The sequence below is a fragment of the Morus notabilis genome, unplaced genomic scaffold (assembly GCF_000414095.1).
Source record: "Morus notabilis unplaced genomic scaffold, ASM41409v2 Scaffold184, whole genome shotgun sequence".
NCBI classification, from domain to species: domain Eukaryota; kingdom Viridiplantae; phylum Streptophyta; class Magnoliopsida; order Rosales; family Moraceae; genus Morus; species Morus notabilis.
The window spans coordinates 707,699-723,706 of NW_010387636.1; the positions used below are offsets into that span (position 1 = coordinate 707,699).

Consider the following 16,008-nt stretch of genomic DNA (forward strand, 5'->3'; position numbering starts at 1 on the left):
GGGAAAGAGAATAAATAGGGATGAAGCAGGAAATAGAAAGACAGGAAAGTACTGGAGCCTTGTTGAGAAAGGCTTGGTTTAGGCTAAGCAGGGGAGGTTTCGTAGTACCTCGAAGGATTGCTCTGTAATTCATTTTCGATATTCAATAAAGATCACATTTTCATTCTTCTTGATTCATTTATGTTGAAGTAAATACTCTGTCCTTATCATTTTGGTATCAGAGCGTTAATTCTGGGCAATAATGGCGGGTAGGAAAACAGATGAACGGCTTGAATCTGTGGAGAAGGAGATTAAGGAAGTTAGGGTTTCGATGGAAAAGGGAATCGGTGAGATGGAGAAAGGGATCGGGGAGGTTAGGGCGGAACTAACTCAGAATAGGGCGGAATTTGACTGAGATCCGCCGATTGATGGAAGAATAGATGAAGTTTTTCTCGGCACCGGCGTCGGTGCCAGAGAACACAGGAGCTCCGACGACCGCGGTCGAAGAAGATCGCGAGGCGAATTGTGCCGGAGTTGTGGAATCGCACCTGGCGGAAACTTCTAGGTGGCGCGCGCGGCAGGAAGAACGGTCGGCGGACCCTAGGGTTTCGCACAATGTGGTTTCCAGCGGAAGGCACCGGTTTGCCCGAGCAGGGCGTAGATCGAGCAACAGATCTTAGGATTCCGCGGAATCCATGTCGCGAAGAGAGAGAGGAGATGCGCGGGTTTGCTAGGGAGGTTCTGATGGGTACCCAAGGGAAAAATTGGTACGGACATCGGGGTGATGGGCGAGGTGTTTTTGTGGAAGGGGAGGCTCCGAAGTTTGACGAGCGGCGGGCTAGATTGGGTGGTCCTGTTCACCGAGGAGTGGAAAGAGGAAGAAACCCTAACGTTGGTGTACGGTTCAGAGATGGTTAGGAGGGCAGAGGCGTTTTGGAGGAATTACCGATGAATGAAGAATGGGCGGCTTTCTGACGGCGGCATGTGGAGTGCCCAATCTTTAGCGGTGATGACCCTGATGACTGGGTGTTTCGTATAGAGCAATTTTTCTCCATCAATCGCTGCTTGGAAAGGGAAAAATTGATCACCTCTGGAATAGCTTTGGAGGGAGATGCCTTGTCTTGGTTCCAATGGCAGAATGGCCGCAGACCTTTCCATAGTTAGGCAGAATTTAAGATGTCATTGTTGCAGCGTTTTCTCTCTTCGCAGGAGGGGAATCTTTGTGAGAGGTTTTTGGCGATATGATAAGAAGGAACGGTGGCTGAATATCGCAGGCAATTTGAAGTTTCAGCAGCCCCACTTTAAGATGTGCCAGAAGAGGTTTTAGAAGGGATTTTTGTTAATGGGTTAAAGGCACAGGTCCGGGCTGAATTGCGGCTCTTGATGTGCCGGAGATAGCTCAAGGGATCGAAGAGAAGAATGTGTTGCTTCGTCGGGAGGTGTTGGAAACCAGGTTTTCGAGACCACAATATCATAGTGTTCCGAGAGCTGAATTTTCACCAATTCTGGCTCGATCGTTGCCGATGGTAGAGCGACCACTGCGAGTTCCTGCTACTTTAGAGAAAACAGCAACCCAAAAGCAAGATTTTCCATTTCGTTAGTTGTCGGACTCTGAGTTACAAGAGAAGAAGGATAAGGGGTTGTGTTTTCGGTGCAATAAGAAGTTTACCTTGGGACATCGATGTAAGGAGCTTAGAATAATGCTTTTTAGCGATGAGGACGCAACTGATTGTGAGGAGGAAGCCCTTGATCTGCCGAGTACTGAATGGGAGGAGGGGCAGCCTGAACTCATTGAGTTATCCTTGAATTCGGTGGTGGGACTTTCGACACCAAAGACTATGAAGCTTTGCGGCACGATTGCTCGGCAGGAGGTAATTGTTCTAATTGATTCCGGTGCAACACACAATTTCATTTCTTTGAGTCTTGTGGAGAGGTTGTCGATTTCGATTGCTCTCACTGCCGGTTTTGGAGTGCAAGTAGGAACGGGAGAATCAGTTAGGGGAAAAGGAATTTGTAGGGAGGTGGCATTGAATTTATCTCACTTAACTATTGTGGAAAACTTTTTGCCTCTGGAATTGGGAGGAGTGGATGTTATTCTAGGCATGCAATAGTTGGAAACGTTGGGGGGAATGCATGTGAATTGGAAGTCCCAAGTGATGAAATTCAAGGTGAGGGGAGAGGCGGTTATTTTGAAGGGAGACATGAGCCTTTCCACCACTATGGTTTCTCTTAAGGCCATGGTTCGAACTATAAAGCATGAGGGCCATGGCATTTATTTAGAATTGTGTGCTTTGGATGCTAACAAGGAACCATATCAGCAATTTCAAGAGCAGATCCGTGAAGTCTTGCAGCGTCATTCTGGGGTTTTACATATGCCGGACAGATTACCTCCCTAACGAATGCGAGATCATTGCATTATTCTTCAGGAGGGTATCGCTCCTATTAGCATCAGGCCTTACAAGTATCCTCATTTCTAAAAGAATGAGATTGAAAAGTTGGTGCGAGAGATGCTAGTGGCTGGGATCATTCAACCAAGCAGTAGCCCGTTTTCTAGTCCTGTTCTTCTAGTAAAAAAAAAAAAAGATGGCAGTTGGCGCTTCTGTGTTAATTATCGTGCGCTCAACAAGCTACCGTTCCAGACAAGTTTCCCATTCCAGTAATAGAGGAGCTCTTGGACGAATTGAGTGGTGCAACCATCTTTACTAAATTGGATTTGAAATCTGGTTACCACCAAATTCGGATGTGCAAGGAGGATATTCCGAAAACTACTTTCCGTACTCATGAGGGTCATTACGAATTTCTGGTTATGCCCTTTGGCTTGACCAATGCCCCGGCCACTTTCCAATCTTTGATGAATGAGGTATTGAAGCCCTTCTTGAGGAAATTTGTGTCAGTATTCTTTGATGACATCTTGGTTTTCAGTAAGTCTTTTGATGAACATGTCAACCATATGGATATGGTTTTGGCTGCTTTAGAGAACAACCATTTATATGTTAATCAAAAGAAGTACACTTTCGCTAGTAGCTAGTTGGAATATTTGGGTCACATTGTGTCTCGGGATGGAGTTTTCGCTGATGCCAGTAAGATTCAAGCAATGTTGGATTGGCCGACTCCTCATTCTATCAAGGAGTTGTGCGGTTTTTTTGGTTTGACCGGTTATTATCAGCGTTTTGTTGCGGGGTATGGACATCTTTCTTGGCCATTGACACAACAATTAAAGGACAGCTTTCATTGGACTGTGAATACTGAAACGGCCTTTCAAAAATTGAAGCACGCCATGACTACTGTCCTAGTTCTCGCACTGTCGGATTTTTCCCAGCCATTCGTAGTCGAATTTGATGCTTTGGGGTTTGGTATTGGCGTGGTCTTGATGCCACCAGAGGCCCATAGCCTATTTCAGTCAGGTGTTGTCTTCTAGGGCCCGTGCAAAATCTGTTTATGAGCACAAGTTGATGGCTGTGGTCCTCGCCATTCAGAAATGGCGCCATTATTTACTCGGGCGACATTTCATTGTTCGCATGGACCAGAGGAGCCTTAAGTTCTTGTTAGAGTAGCGGTTAGTCAGTGAGGACCACCAGAAGTGGTTATGCAAATTGTTGGGTTATGATTTTGAGATCCAGTACAAACCCAGTTTTGAGAATCGGGTGGCTGATGCTTTGTCAAGGCAACCCTCTGGTTTGGAGTTGGTGCACCTTACCACGTCCTCGATATATGATGGGATTGAAATTTGTCAACAAATTCAACGGGACCTCCTTGTGCAATGACATGTTGCTTTACAAGGATTGTGTTGTCCTGTCTCGGCAATCTCCTTTCATACCTGTCCTATTGAAAGAGTTTCATGGCAACAAAGTTGGAGGTCATTCTAGAGTCCTTAAGATGTTTAAATGGTTGTCTTCGGAGTTCTTTTGGTATGTCATGAAATAGGATGTGGTCTCTTTTGTTGTGGCTTGTTAGGTTTGTCAACAACACAAGGCTTCCACTTTGTCTCCCGGGGGGTTATTGCAGCCCTTGCCACTTTCTAATCAGGTGTGGGATGATATTTTCATGGCTTTTGTGGAGGGCCTTCCAAAGTCAGCAGGTTATGACTCCATTTTAGTGATCGTTGACTGGTTGAGTAAGTATGCTCATTTCTTGGGTCTTCACCATCCTTTTTCTGCTAAGTCTGTGGCTGCCCTATTTGTAAAGGAGGTGGTTCGGTTCCATGGGTTTCCTCGGACTATTGTGTCTGATCGAGACAGTTTTTCTCAGCCATTTTTGGAATGAGCTTTTTAAGTTGCAAGGCACTTCCTTACATCATAGTACGGCTTACCATCCTCAATCAGATGGCCAAACTAAGATGGTGAATAGGTGTTTGGAAGCTTATTTATGCTATTTTGTCTCCGGAAAACCTACCCAATGGTTTTCTCATCTTGCTTGGGCTGAATACTGGTATAACACGAGCTTCCATGTATCTGCGGGCATGACTCCTTTCAGGGCTTTATATGGTTGTGATCCTCCCAAATTGCTCCGTTTTGAGTTGGGCTCAATAGCTAACTCTTTGTTGGAGCAGCAACTGCAATCGAGGGATGCTATTTTGGATGAGCTTCATGCACACTTGTTACAGGTCCAGCAATCTATGAAATTGCAAGCGGATCTCAAGCCCCGGGATGTGTCTTTTGAGGTGGGGGATTTGGTGTTTCTGAAACTCAAGCCGTATCGCCATCGTTCGTTGGCCAAGTTTGCCAATGAAAAGCTCTCTCCACGGTTTTATGGTCCTTATAAGGTGGTCGCGCGTGTGAGTTCAGTAGCGTATCGGTTGCAACTGCCCGTGGCTGCGAAAATTCATCCGGTCTTCTATGTCTCACAGCTTAAGAAAGCCATTGGCCTTTCTGTTCCTGCCCAGGAGGTCCCGCTCATTTTAATTGCTGATATGGAGTTATGTGTGGAATCGGAGAGGCTGTAGGCTACTCGTTTTTCTCCGGTGACTGGGCAGTTGGAAGTCTTGCTGCAGTGGCATCACTTGCTGGATTATGAGGCTTCTTGGGAGCTCTTCCATGTCATCCACCAGCAGTTCCAGAATTTCACCTTGAGGACAAGGTAACTCTTTCGGGGGGCGGAGTAATTGATAAGCCTAATAAGCCTTTGCTTAAGCAGGTTTTTGTTAGGAAAGGCAAGAGGGAATAAGAGGTTGCAGGGCTGAGTTAGTGGTTAGTTTGTTAGTAGTTGTATAGGGGAATAGTCGGTTAAGGTGGGGATGTACAGGGGATTAGTCAGATAGAAGGGGAGGGCAAGAGAATAAATAGGGATGAAGTAGGAAATAGAAAGACATGAAAGTACTGGAGTGTTGTTGAGAAAGTCTTGATTTAGGCTAAGCAGGGGAGGTTTCGTAGTACCTCGAAGGATTGCTCTGTAATTCATTTTCGATATTCAATAAAGATCACATTTTCATTCTTCTTGATTCATTTCTGTTGAAGTAAATACTCTGTTCTTATCAATCAGAAACAACCTCTTCAACACCCTTTGTTCAAGCAACCCAACAGCATGAGGAAGAATAGATTTAGCGTTCTTCAAGCGATTTCCTGAATATACAGACAGCCTAGACTCAATGGCAGAAACTACCTGAAGTGGTCCCAATTGGTTCGAACTTTTCTAAAGGGAAAAGGAAAATTAAGTCACTTACTTGGGATTGGACCGAAGGAAGGAGATGCTGGATTCGAAGCTTGGGATGAAGAGGATTCCATGATCATGTCTTGGTTGTGGAATTCCATGACACCTGAAATCAGCGACACATTCATGTTTCTGCCAACCGCAAAGGCGATTTGGGATGCTGCACATGGAACCTACTCTAAGGTCCGTGATGCGGCTTTGATTTACGAGATTAAGATCAAAATAGCGGCAGCCAAACAGGGAAGTAAAACTGTAACAGAATACGCTAATTTTATGCAAAACCAGTGGCAAGAATTGGATTATTACAGGGTAATTGACTTGAAGTGCAGTGACTGTGCTGGGGCTATGAAAAGATTCATAGAAAGATATCGAGTTTATGACTTTCTTACAGGTTTAAACCCGGAATTTGATCTTATACGAATCCAGATCTGAGGGAAGTTGGAAATCTCGTCCTTGGTAGAGGCAATAGCGTTAATCCGGGCTGAGGAAAGTCGCAGAGGAATGATGCTTGAATCTGAAGCAGTTGATGGATCTGTACTCGCAACCTCTAGTAGCAAACAACGGGGTCTCATCTTGGAACAACCACAAAAAGTTGAACCTGGAAAAACGAAGGATAAAAAGGGAGCAAATCGAGAAGATCTCTGGTGTACCTACTGTAAAATGCCACGACATACGAGAGAGTGCTGCTGGAAATTACATGGAAAACCTTCAACAACTAGCCGTGAATGGGGAAATAAAGGAGGACAGCAGCAACGACAACAAGGCCAAGCATATAAGACCTCCCAAGTAAGTCAAGATCAAGCTCAAACTCAAGACCATAGCGGGTTGAATAATGAAGAGATAGAAAAATTGAGGAACTTGCTGGGAACCCTTGAGAAACCATCCTCCAACACTTGCTCGTTGGCACTCTCAGGTAAGCACTCATTCTCTTGTGGACTAAATGCTTCAAATAAATTGTTTGTGAATTCATGGATTTTAGACTCGAGAGCTACGGATCATATGAAACATGCCTCGAACCAATTTAAAACTTACACCCCGTGTCCAAGTAATGGAAAAATTACGATTGCCGATGGAACCACAACCACCGTAGCCGGGGTAGGGGATGTCCATATCGCACCTAGTCTTCTCCTCAAAAATGTTTTACATGTCCCAAAACTGTCCACCAACCTTGTGTCTATTCAAAAGCTTACAAAAGACTTACATTGCCATGTTACGTTTTACCCTTCTTATTGTGAGTTTCAGGATTAGGATTCGGGGAAGAAGATTGGACGTGCTGAGGAAAAGGATGGATTCTATTACCTTGAGACTTCGAATTTTTCACATATGATCAGGAAGAGCCTAACATCCTCATTTTTTTGTTCCTCCAAAAGGGATCTCATTTGTTTGCACCACTACCGCCTTGGCCATCCTTCTTTTGCAGTTTTAAAAATTATGTTTCCTTCTTTATTTAGGAGATTAGATATTAGGGGATTTCATTGTGACATTTGTGAGTATGTAAAACACACTTGTGTTTCCTTTCCTATTAGTAATAAAAGATGTTCTTCTCCTTTCTATCTAATCCACAGTGATATCTGGGGCCTTTCCACTACTCTAAATATCTCCGGTTCACGTTGGTTTGTGTCCTTTATCAATGATTGTACTAGAGTTAGATCTTTTTGCTCAAAAATAAATGCGATGTGAGTAACATCTTTCCCAATTTTCACTTGATGATTCAAAATCAGTTTGGTACTAAAATAAAGAGATTTAGGTCTGACAACGCAAAAGACTACTTTAATCAGTTCTTGTCTCCTTTTTTCCAAAAAGAAGGAATCATCCATGAGTCATCTTGCGCAAAAACTCCACAACAAAATGGGGTTGCAGAAAGAAAAAATGGTCACCTCCTAACAACTACCCGGGCACTCTTGTTTCATCATAACATACCAAAACACTATTGGGGGGAAGCCGTTCTTACCGCTGCCTATATCATAAACCGAATTCCTTCAAGGGTTTTAGGGTCAAAAAGTCCAATGGAAGGTCTTTCTAAATTCTATCCGGACATCAATACAACCAACAACCTTACACCTAGAATTTTTGGGTGCACTTCATTTGTTCATGTCCCCAGCAACAATCGGGGAAAATTGGATCCTAGAACTGTCAAATGTGTCTTTGTAGGATACTCTTCCACACAAAAAGGGTACAAATACTATCATCCACCTACCAAAAAGCTCTTTGTCTCGGCTGATGTCACATTTGCAGAAGAGAGACCATATTTTGCTCAACCTTATCTTCAGGGGGAGCCTTCTATTATAGATGATAAGGATTCTTTCCTTCTTGATCTACCATCCTCTTCTTCATCATCCCATCCTCCCACTCCTAAACCCGTGGAATCCGCAGCACCCTCAAAACCTGCCATAGCCTCCCCAGTACCATTTGTGTCTCTTATACAGGATAAGACTCTTGATCATATACGCTTTGGAAAAGGAAAGACGTACTCAAGGAAACGGGGCCCAACCTTTGAATCTACACAAGTCTAGATCTCCAACCCGACTCTTGAGAATGAGGTAATAGTTTCTGAACCTCCTTTGCCTTTACTGGTAGAACACCGACCGTCATCTCCTGACCTTCAAACACTTAACCAAGAATTGCTTATAGCTATAAGAAAAGGAACCCACAAATGTACCAAGAGGCCATTATACCCACTATCTCATTTTATATCCTTTGAGAGGTTTTCATCATCACATAAAAGCTTTCTTATGAGTCTAAATGAAATTGTTATTCCAAACACTTTGTCTGAGTCATTATCTAAGGAACAATGGTGAAAAGCTATGGGAGTAGAAATGGATGCTCTGGAAAAAAACGGAACATGGGAGATAGTGGACCTTCTGAGGGGAAAGAAGGCAGTCGGGTGCAAATGGGTCTTTTCTCTAAAATTCAAGGCAGATGGGTCATTAGAGCGCTACAAAGCAAGACTACTTGCCAAAGGGTACACTCAGACATATGGGGTGGATTATCAAGAGACTTTCGCGCCAGTCACAAAAATAAATACAATAAGAATCTTATTGTCATTGGCAGCCAATTATAACTAGGACCTATAACAGTATGATGTGAAGAACGCATTTCTTCACGGGAACTTGGAAGAGGAAATTTATATGACCATTCCCCTTGGGTTCGGAGGAGTTGAAAAAGAAAAAGTATGCAAATTAAAGAAAGCATTGTATGGTTTAAAACAGTCACCCCGTGCTTGGTTTGGAAGATTCACCAAAGTGATGCTAGCCACCGTATATAAGCAAAGTCAGGGAGACTGCACCCTCTTCATCAAACACTCGGATTTAGGGGGAGTCACGGTCTTGATAGTCTATGTGGACGACATTATTGTAACAGGAAATGATGAGAGGGAGAAATAGGCCTTGAAGCAGCGCTTGATCAAAGAGTTCGAGATTAATGAATTGGGAAGGTTGAGATACTTTCTTGGGATTGAGGTGGCACATTCAAGACAATGTATCTTCATTTCACAGCAGAAATATGTCATGGATCTTTTTAGAGAAACGGGAATGCTCACTAGTAAACTAGCCGCAACTCCTATAGAGGCGAACCATAAACTTAGAGAAGCCACAGGTGATCAAATAGTAGACAAAGAAATGTACCAAAGACTAGTTGGGAAACTCATTTATCTTGCACACACTTGGCCAGACATAGCATATTCCGTAAGCATCATCAGCCAATTCATGCATAATCCCAAGGGGGTCCATCTACAAGCAGCCTACCGAGTGCTTCATTACCTAAAGGCTAACCCAGGAAATGGAATAATGTTCAAGAGGAACTCCGAACTTGTCCTTGAGGTTTACACAGATGCAGATTATGCAGGATCTCCCATGGATCGAAGGTCTATCTCCGGATTCCTTGGAGGTAACTTGGTGACATGGAGAAGTAAGAAACAAAATGTTGTAGGTGCAGAAGCTGAGTTTAGGGCAATGGCACAGGGAGTTTGCGAATTGTTGTGGTTGAAGATCATATTGGAGGACTTGAAGATTAAATGGAGTGGGCTGATGAGACTACTGTGATAATATATCAGCAATCAGCATTGCACATAATCTAATACAACACGACCGAACAAAACACGTCGAGGTGGACCGACACTAGATAGTGGATTGATTTGCACACCATATGTTCCCACAGGAGATCAACTAGCTGATATCTTCACCAAAGGGCTTAATAGTAGTACCTTCCAAGAAATTACAACCAAGCTGGGAATGAGAGACCTTTTCACCAGCTTGAGGGGAAGTGTGGGAAATAACTGCATTCATTATCTTTAACATTATCTTCTAGAAGCAAGCATTATCTCCTAAGGATTATGTCCGGCTAGGGCTAGGGATCATGTGATTATCTATTTCCTAGATTCTAGGTGACCGGCTAACAATAGAATTAAGGATAAGTTCTTTTTTCCAATGAGTTTATCTAACTCGTGTATTTATATAGCCCTTTAGTGGCTTGTGTAAATTATTGGAATTAATAAAATATTTTTTCATCATTCTTTTCCACACTCATATTCAATGGCCTTTTGGATTTCTGCTGGTTTGAAGTTCTAGATAATCAAGAGTGTGGAAATTTGGTGTTTAAATTACTAGGGTTAAGTTAGTCTTTTGGTTTCTAAAAATAAAGAGATTCGGATAATGTCTTACCTGATCCTCTCATTTATTTTTTCTGTTTATTATCTTTACTAGGATTAGAGATATTGTTTTAGTTTATCAGTTCCTTGTTTTGAGGAATTGATTAGGGCATCCCCTCCTATTTAAACTTATTTTCGTTATTCATTATTCAAGGAGAAATATTCTAGTTCTTTATCAATTTCTCACATGGTATCAGAGCCTTCCAAAAATCCCTCTCTGATGACCAAATACGGAATGGCCACCAAGAGGCAGAAGGAGTCATCATCTGAAGTCACTTCAGGCTCTGGAGTCTCGAACCCTAGCACCTATGGCGTTGCAGAAAGCGTTCATCTTCCCATTATAGGGCACAAACTGAATGAGAACAATTATCTTTAATGGTCGCAGTCCGTTATGATGTAAATATGCGGAAAAGGGAAGGACGAATATCTCACAGGCGAGATCATCCCTCCAAAGGAAGGGGATCCCACATTCAGACTCTGGAAAACAGAGAACAACATGGTCATGTCATGGTTAATAAATTCAATGACCAACGAAATAGGTGAGAATTTTTTGCTCTATAGCACTGCACATGAAATATGGGATGCGGCTAAAGAATTTTACTCGAGTAAGGAAAATACCTCAGTAATTTTTGAGATCGAAACTACAATCCATGACCTTTGACAAGGAGATCATTCTGCCACCCAATTCTACAATATCCTCACCCGTAATTGGCAACAATTAGACGTATTTGAGGACTCAAGTGGGACTGTTCGGGTGTGCAAAAAGATTCAGAGAAATCGTGGAAAAGAAGAGAATATTCAAGTTCTTGATAGGACTCAACAAGAACTTGGATGAAGTTCGAGGAAGAATATTAGGGACAAAACCCCTACCAAGCATCCGAGAAGTTTTTTCTGAAGTGCGCAGAGAGGAAAGCAGGAAAAAGGTGATGCTCGGGGAATCATCCATCAGTGGTTCGATCACGGATAACTCATCTGCCCTAGCTGTTCGAGGAGCCCAGAACACCAGCTACGACAATCGGCAGAAGAAGGGGAGACCATGGTGCGATCATTGCCGAAAAACAGGACACGTCCGTGAGACATGCTGGAAGCTACATGGCAAACCTGCAGATTGGAAACCTTCAAGACCAGCTACGGACAAAGATAGCCACGGAAATCATGTTGCAGTTGAAGAAGAAAATTCTACTTCCTCGGAATCCAATCCTTTCAACAAGGAACATCTTGAAACCCTATAAAAGATGTTCTTACAAGCAGCAACTGCTCAAGGTAACATTGGAAACGGAGCTTTGGCACAAAAAGGTAATTACTTGAGTGCTCTTTTTGTTGATTCCGAAAATAAGGACACATGGATAGTAGACTCTGGGGCATCTGATCACATAACAGGAGACAGAACTATGTTTCATCATTACAGACCATGTCAAGATAATCTTACAATAAAAATTGCTGATGAATCACTCGCTAAAGTGGCTGGGACAGGGTCTATTATTCTCTCAGAAACCCTAGAGTTGAAGACAGTACTTCATGTTCCTAATCTGGACTGCAATCTTTTATCAGTGAGTAAATTCTCTCAAGAAATTAATTGTGTTGCTAAATTCTCCTCGGATTTGTGTGAATTTCAGGTTTTGGATTCAGGAAAGATGATTGGCAGTGCTAGGGTAAATTCGGGACTTTATCTTCTCAAAGTTGATAGACCTCCTAGAAGACAAACTCATACCGTAGGCTTAGTATCTGTTGGAAACACCAATAAAGATAGTGCAATCATGTTATGGCACTATCGTTTAGGTCATCCAAATATTTTATATATCGAAAGAATATTTTGAGACAACTCTAGGAGAATATCTTGGGAGCCAGGGCATTATTCACCAAAGTTCTTATGTTGACACACCCCAACAGAACGGGGTGGCAGAAAGGAAAAATAGACACATTCTAGAGGTTGCCCGGTCTCTCATGTTCACTACCCATGTCCCAAAATATTTCTGTGGAGAGGCTGTTTTAACAGCCACTTACCTAGTAAATAGAATGCCTTCCCGAGTCTTGAAGTTTCAAACACTACAGCGTGTCCTTCAATTTTTTCCCAATACGCGTGTCCTAATCACTCTGCCTCCTAAAGTATTCGGTTGCTCAGTGTTTGTCCATATTCATGCCCAACACCGAAGCAACCTTGATCCTAAGGCTCTCAAATGCATATTTTTAGGATATTCGTCACACCAAAAAGGGATAAATGTTATTCTCCGACTACTCGAAAATTCTACAAGTCCATGGATGTCTCTTTCTTTGAAACTCAACCCTTCTATCCCAAAACTGATATTCAGGGGGAGAATTTTACTCAAGAATACCAGCTTTGGGATATTGATGCATTAGAGTCACCTGATGGCTATATCCCAAATCCACTCGAATCATCCCAAGCATCCCAAACACAAATCGAGTTTGACACTCAAACTCCAAATCCAGTCCAGCCCGAGTATGACACTCAAGCCCCTCATAGTTCCACTCCAACTCAGCCTGCAGAAACTAAAGAGTTACGTGTCTATACTAGGAGGAATAAGACTCAAGAAGATAAAGCACTGCAGCCAACTCATCACGGCCATGAATCCAACCCGGGTTTGGAATCGCAAAACCCACCAAGTAACACTAGTCTTGAAACTGCTCCTAATAATTAGCTTGATGAAGATATTGATGATAGACCCATAGCCTTGAGGAAAGGCACACAGTTATGTACTAATCACCCCATTTATAATTTTATTTCATATGGAAAATTGTCCTTCAATCACCGTGCCTTGCCTTTGTTAGCAAACTAGACAGAATACAGGTTCCTAATTCTATACATGAGGCTCTTCTTATACCACAATGGAAAGAGGCAATTTTGGAAGAAATCCGAGCCCTAGAGAAGAATGGAACGTGGGTGATGTCTGAATTACCATCAGGAAACGTCCTGTAGGATGTAAGTGGATATTCACTATCAAGTATAATTCAGATGGGAGTGTCAACAGATATAAAGCTCGCCTGGTTGCTAAGGGTTTCACACAATCTTATGGAATTGATTACCAAGAGACATTTGCACCAGTAGCTAAACTTAACACTATTCGAGTACTACTCTCACTGGCATCTAACCTTGACTGGCCTCTCTATCAACTGAATGTGAAGAATGCATTCCTCAACGGGAAAGAAGTGTACATGGAAATTCCTCCTGGACTTGAAACTCCGACTAATACCAATAAGGTATGTAAACTCAAGAAGTCCTTATATGGACTTAAGTAGTCACCAAGAGCATGGTTCGATAGGTTTACTAAGGCAGTAAAGAAGGTTGGGTACAATCAGTGCCAAACGGATCACACCATGTTTATTAAGCAATCACCATCAAAGAAGAAGGCAATACTTATCGTGTATGTCGATGACATCATCCTAACTGGGGATCATGATGAAGAAATTCTAAAACTCAAAAGCTTTCTAGCTAAGGAGTTTGAGATCAAAGATTTGGGCAATCTAAAATATTTCCTAGGAATGGAAGTAGCTCAATCCAAGAGAGGTATTGCGGTTTCTCAATGGAAGTATGTACTAGATCTCTTGAAAGAAACAGGAATGCTAGGGTGTAAGCCTGCTGACACCCCTATGGACCCTACGGCAAAATTGGGAAGCAAAGATGATAGTGCGTCCGTTGACAAAGGAAGATATCAAAGGTTAGTCGGAAAACTTATTTATCTGTCCCATACCAGACTAGACATCAGTTTTGCTGTAAGTATGGTAAGTCAGTTCATGAGTAGTCCAATAGAAGAACATATGGAAGCGGTGTATAAGATTTTGAGATACTTGAAAATGACACCAGGACAGGGTCTGTACTTCTAGAAAACAGCAAACAGGGAAGTTAGAATATTTACTGATGCAGATTGGGCAGGGTCCGTAACTGATCGAAGATCAACCTCGGGATATTGTACTTATGTTTGGGGTAATTTAGTTACTTGGAGAAGCAAAAAACAGCAGGTGGTGTCCTGAAGCTCAGTAGAGGCAGAATTTAGAGCTCTTGCACACGGAATTTGTGAGGGAATTTGGTTGAAACGAGTACTTTACGAGCTGGGAATCCCTATTCCAGGAACTATGAAGGTGTTATGTGATAATCAATCAGCTGTCAGTATAGCCAAGAATCCAGTACACTACGATAGAATCAAGCATGTGGAAATCGATCGACACTTCGTTAAAGAAAAGCTTGAGAACAACACCATATCACTCCATCATGTCCCTACAAGTCAGCAAACTGCAGACATCCTTACTAAAGCCTTGCCTAGGAAGACGTTTGAAGACCTTGTCTCCAAGCTAGGATTACTTAACATCTACAACCTAGCTTGAGGGGGAGTGTGGAAATTTGGTGTTTAAATTACTAGGGTTAAGTTATAAAGAGATTCGGATAATGTCTTACCTGATCCTCTCATTTATTTTTTCTGTTTATTATCTTTACTAGGATTAGAGATATTGTTTTAGTTTATCAGTTCCTTGTTTTGAGGAATCGATTAGGGCATCTCCTCCTATTTAAACTTATTTTCGTTATTCATTATTCAAGGAGAAATATTCTAGTTCTTTCTCAATTTCTCACAAAGAGCTTAAGACATATCATGTTCAAACGACAACACTCAAGAATTCAACTGGGGTTTGATTGTTTGTCTAATAACAATTGTTTTGAAAAGGGAGAAGCATTTGCATTCAAGATCTTCTTTGTTTTTTGTGAGCATCGATCCATGTGCATGTGATCTTGTGAGCATCGATCCATGTGCATGTGTGTTTAAATATGATATTTTCGTGTACATAATAGTATCTGTTCACATGTATTGTATCCCTGGCAGAGTGACATTGTATCCCAATTTCATTGCATGTGTGGCCCCACTTCCCAAAATTCTATTTTAAATATCAATGCTTGATTAGTTTAATCATTTGTAATGGAAATGAAGATTTTGAAGTTTTATGAAGCACATATTCAATTAATAATATCTAATTCCTATTCCTTACATCTTTTTGCAGCGGAAACAAACTTGCAATAGTGACGAATACAATTGTAGAGATAGTAGTTTCAAGACATGCTTTTGGCTCTATTTATGGTGAAGATGGTGACAATTTGAACCGTCTAAGAGAGGTACTTTTTATGCTCTAGTAGATTGTAAAGACCGTTATCTTTAACTATTTAATATCTATAATAGTGCATTATCACTCATGAATTCGGCCTTGTTCAGTTCGCTGATTCAAGTTTTCAATTCGAGCTGAGATGGGATTTTATGTGAGTTTTTTACTGTAGTTGAAAAGGTTAAATGTGACTTTTTGTGAGCTTTTAACTGTAGCAAAACTAGAATTAAAAACTCGAATCGGTGAAATAAACGAGGCCAAAATTTTTAATCCATTTACTTTGGTAATCAATTATCGTGCTCTTCCTTTTAATAAAGAACAAAACATAGAAAAGGTTGATAAGCGCTTCAGATATTTGAAACTTTTCCGTGAGCCTGATATAAGAAAGAGCTCTAATTCGAGTACAGAATAATGTTTCATTTGACTAACTTAGCAGGGGACATGTTCATTAAAAAAAAAAAAAAAAATAGAGAAAAAACCAAACCTACTAATCAAGGGGGATGAGTACTTGGGTTTAAAATTTTTAGGGCTTCTTACCTTGTGTTTTGCGGACTAACAAAGAAGTTCAACACTGCTGCGGAGTTCTTTAGTAACATGCGCCACCCCCACACATCCACACACACTCAAACCCCACC

The 16,008-nt window shown here is 41.8% G+C and overlaps 1 protein-coding gene across 3 annotated transcripts in view; it reads left to right on the top strand.

Moving 5' to 3' along the window:
* The window catches only part of LOC112095352 (KH domain-containing protein HEN4), a 20,382-nt gene that overhangs the window by 3,628 nt on the left and 746 nt on the right, over positions 1 to 16,008 (top strand). For all 3 annotated transcript variants that reach the window (XM_024177150.1, XM_024177151.1, XM_024177152.1), the window contains exon 6: positions 15,275 to 15,386. In XM_024177150.1, coding sequence (XP_024032918.1) covers positions 15,275 to 15,386 — 112 coding nt within the window. The remainder of the gene's footprint in view (positions 1 to 15,274; positions 15,387 to 16,008) is intronic.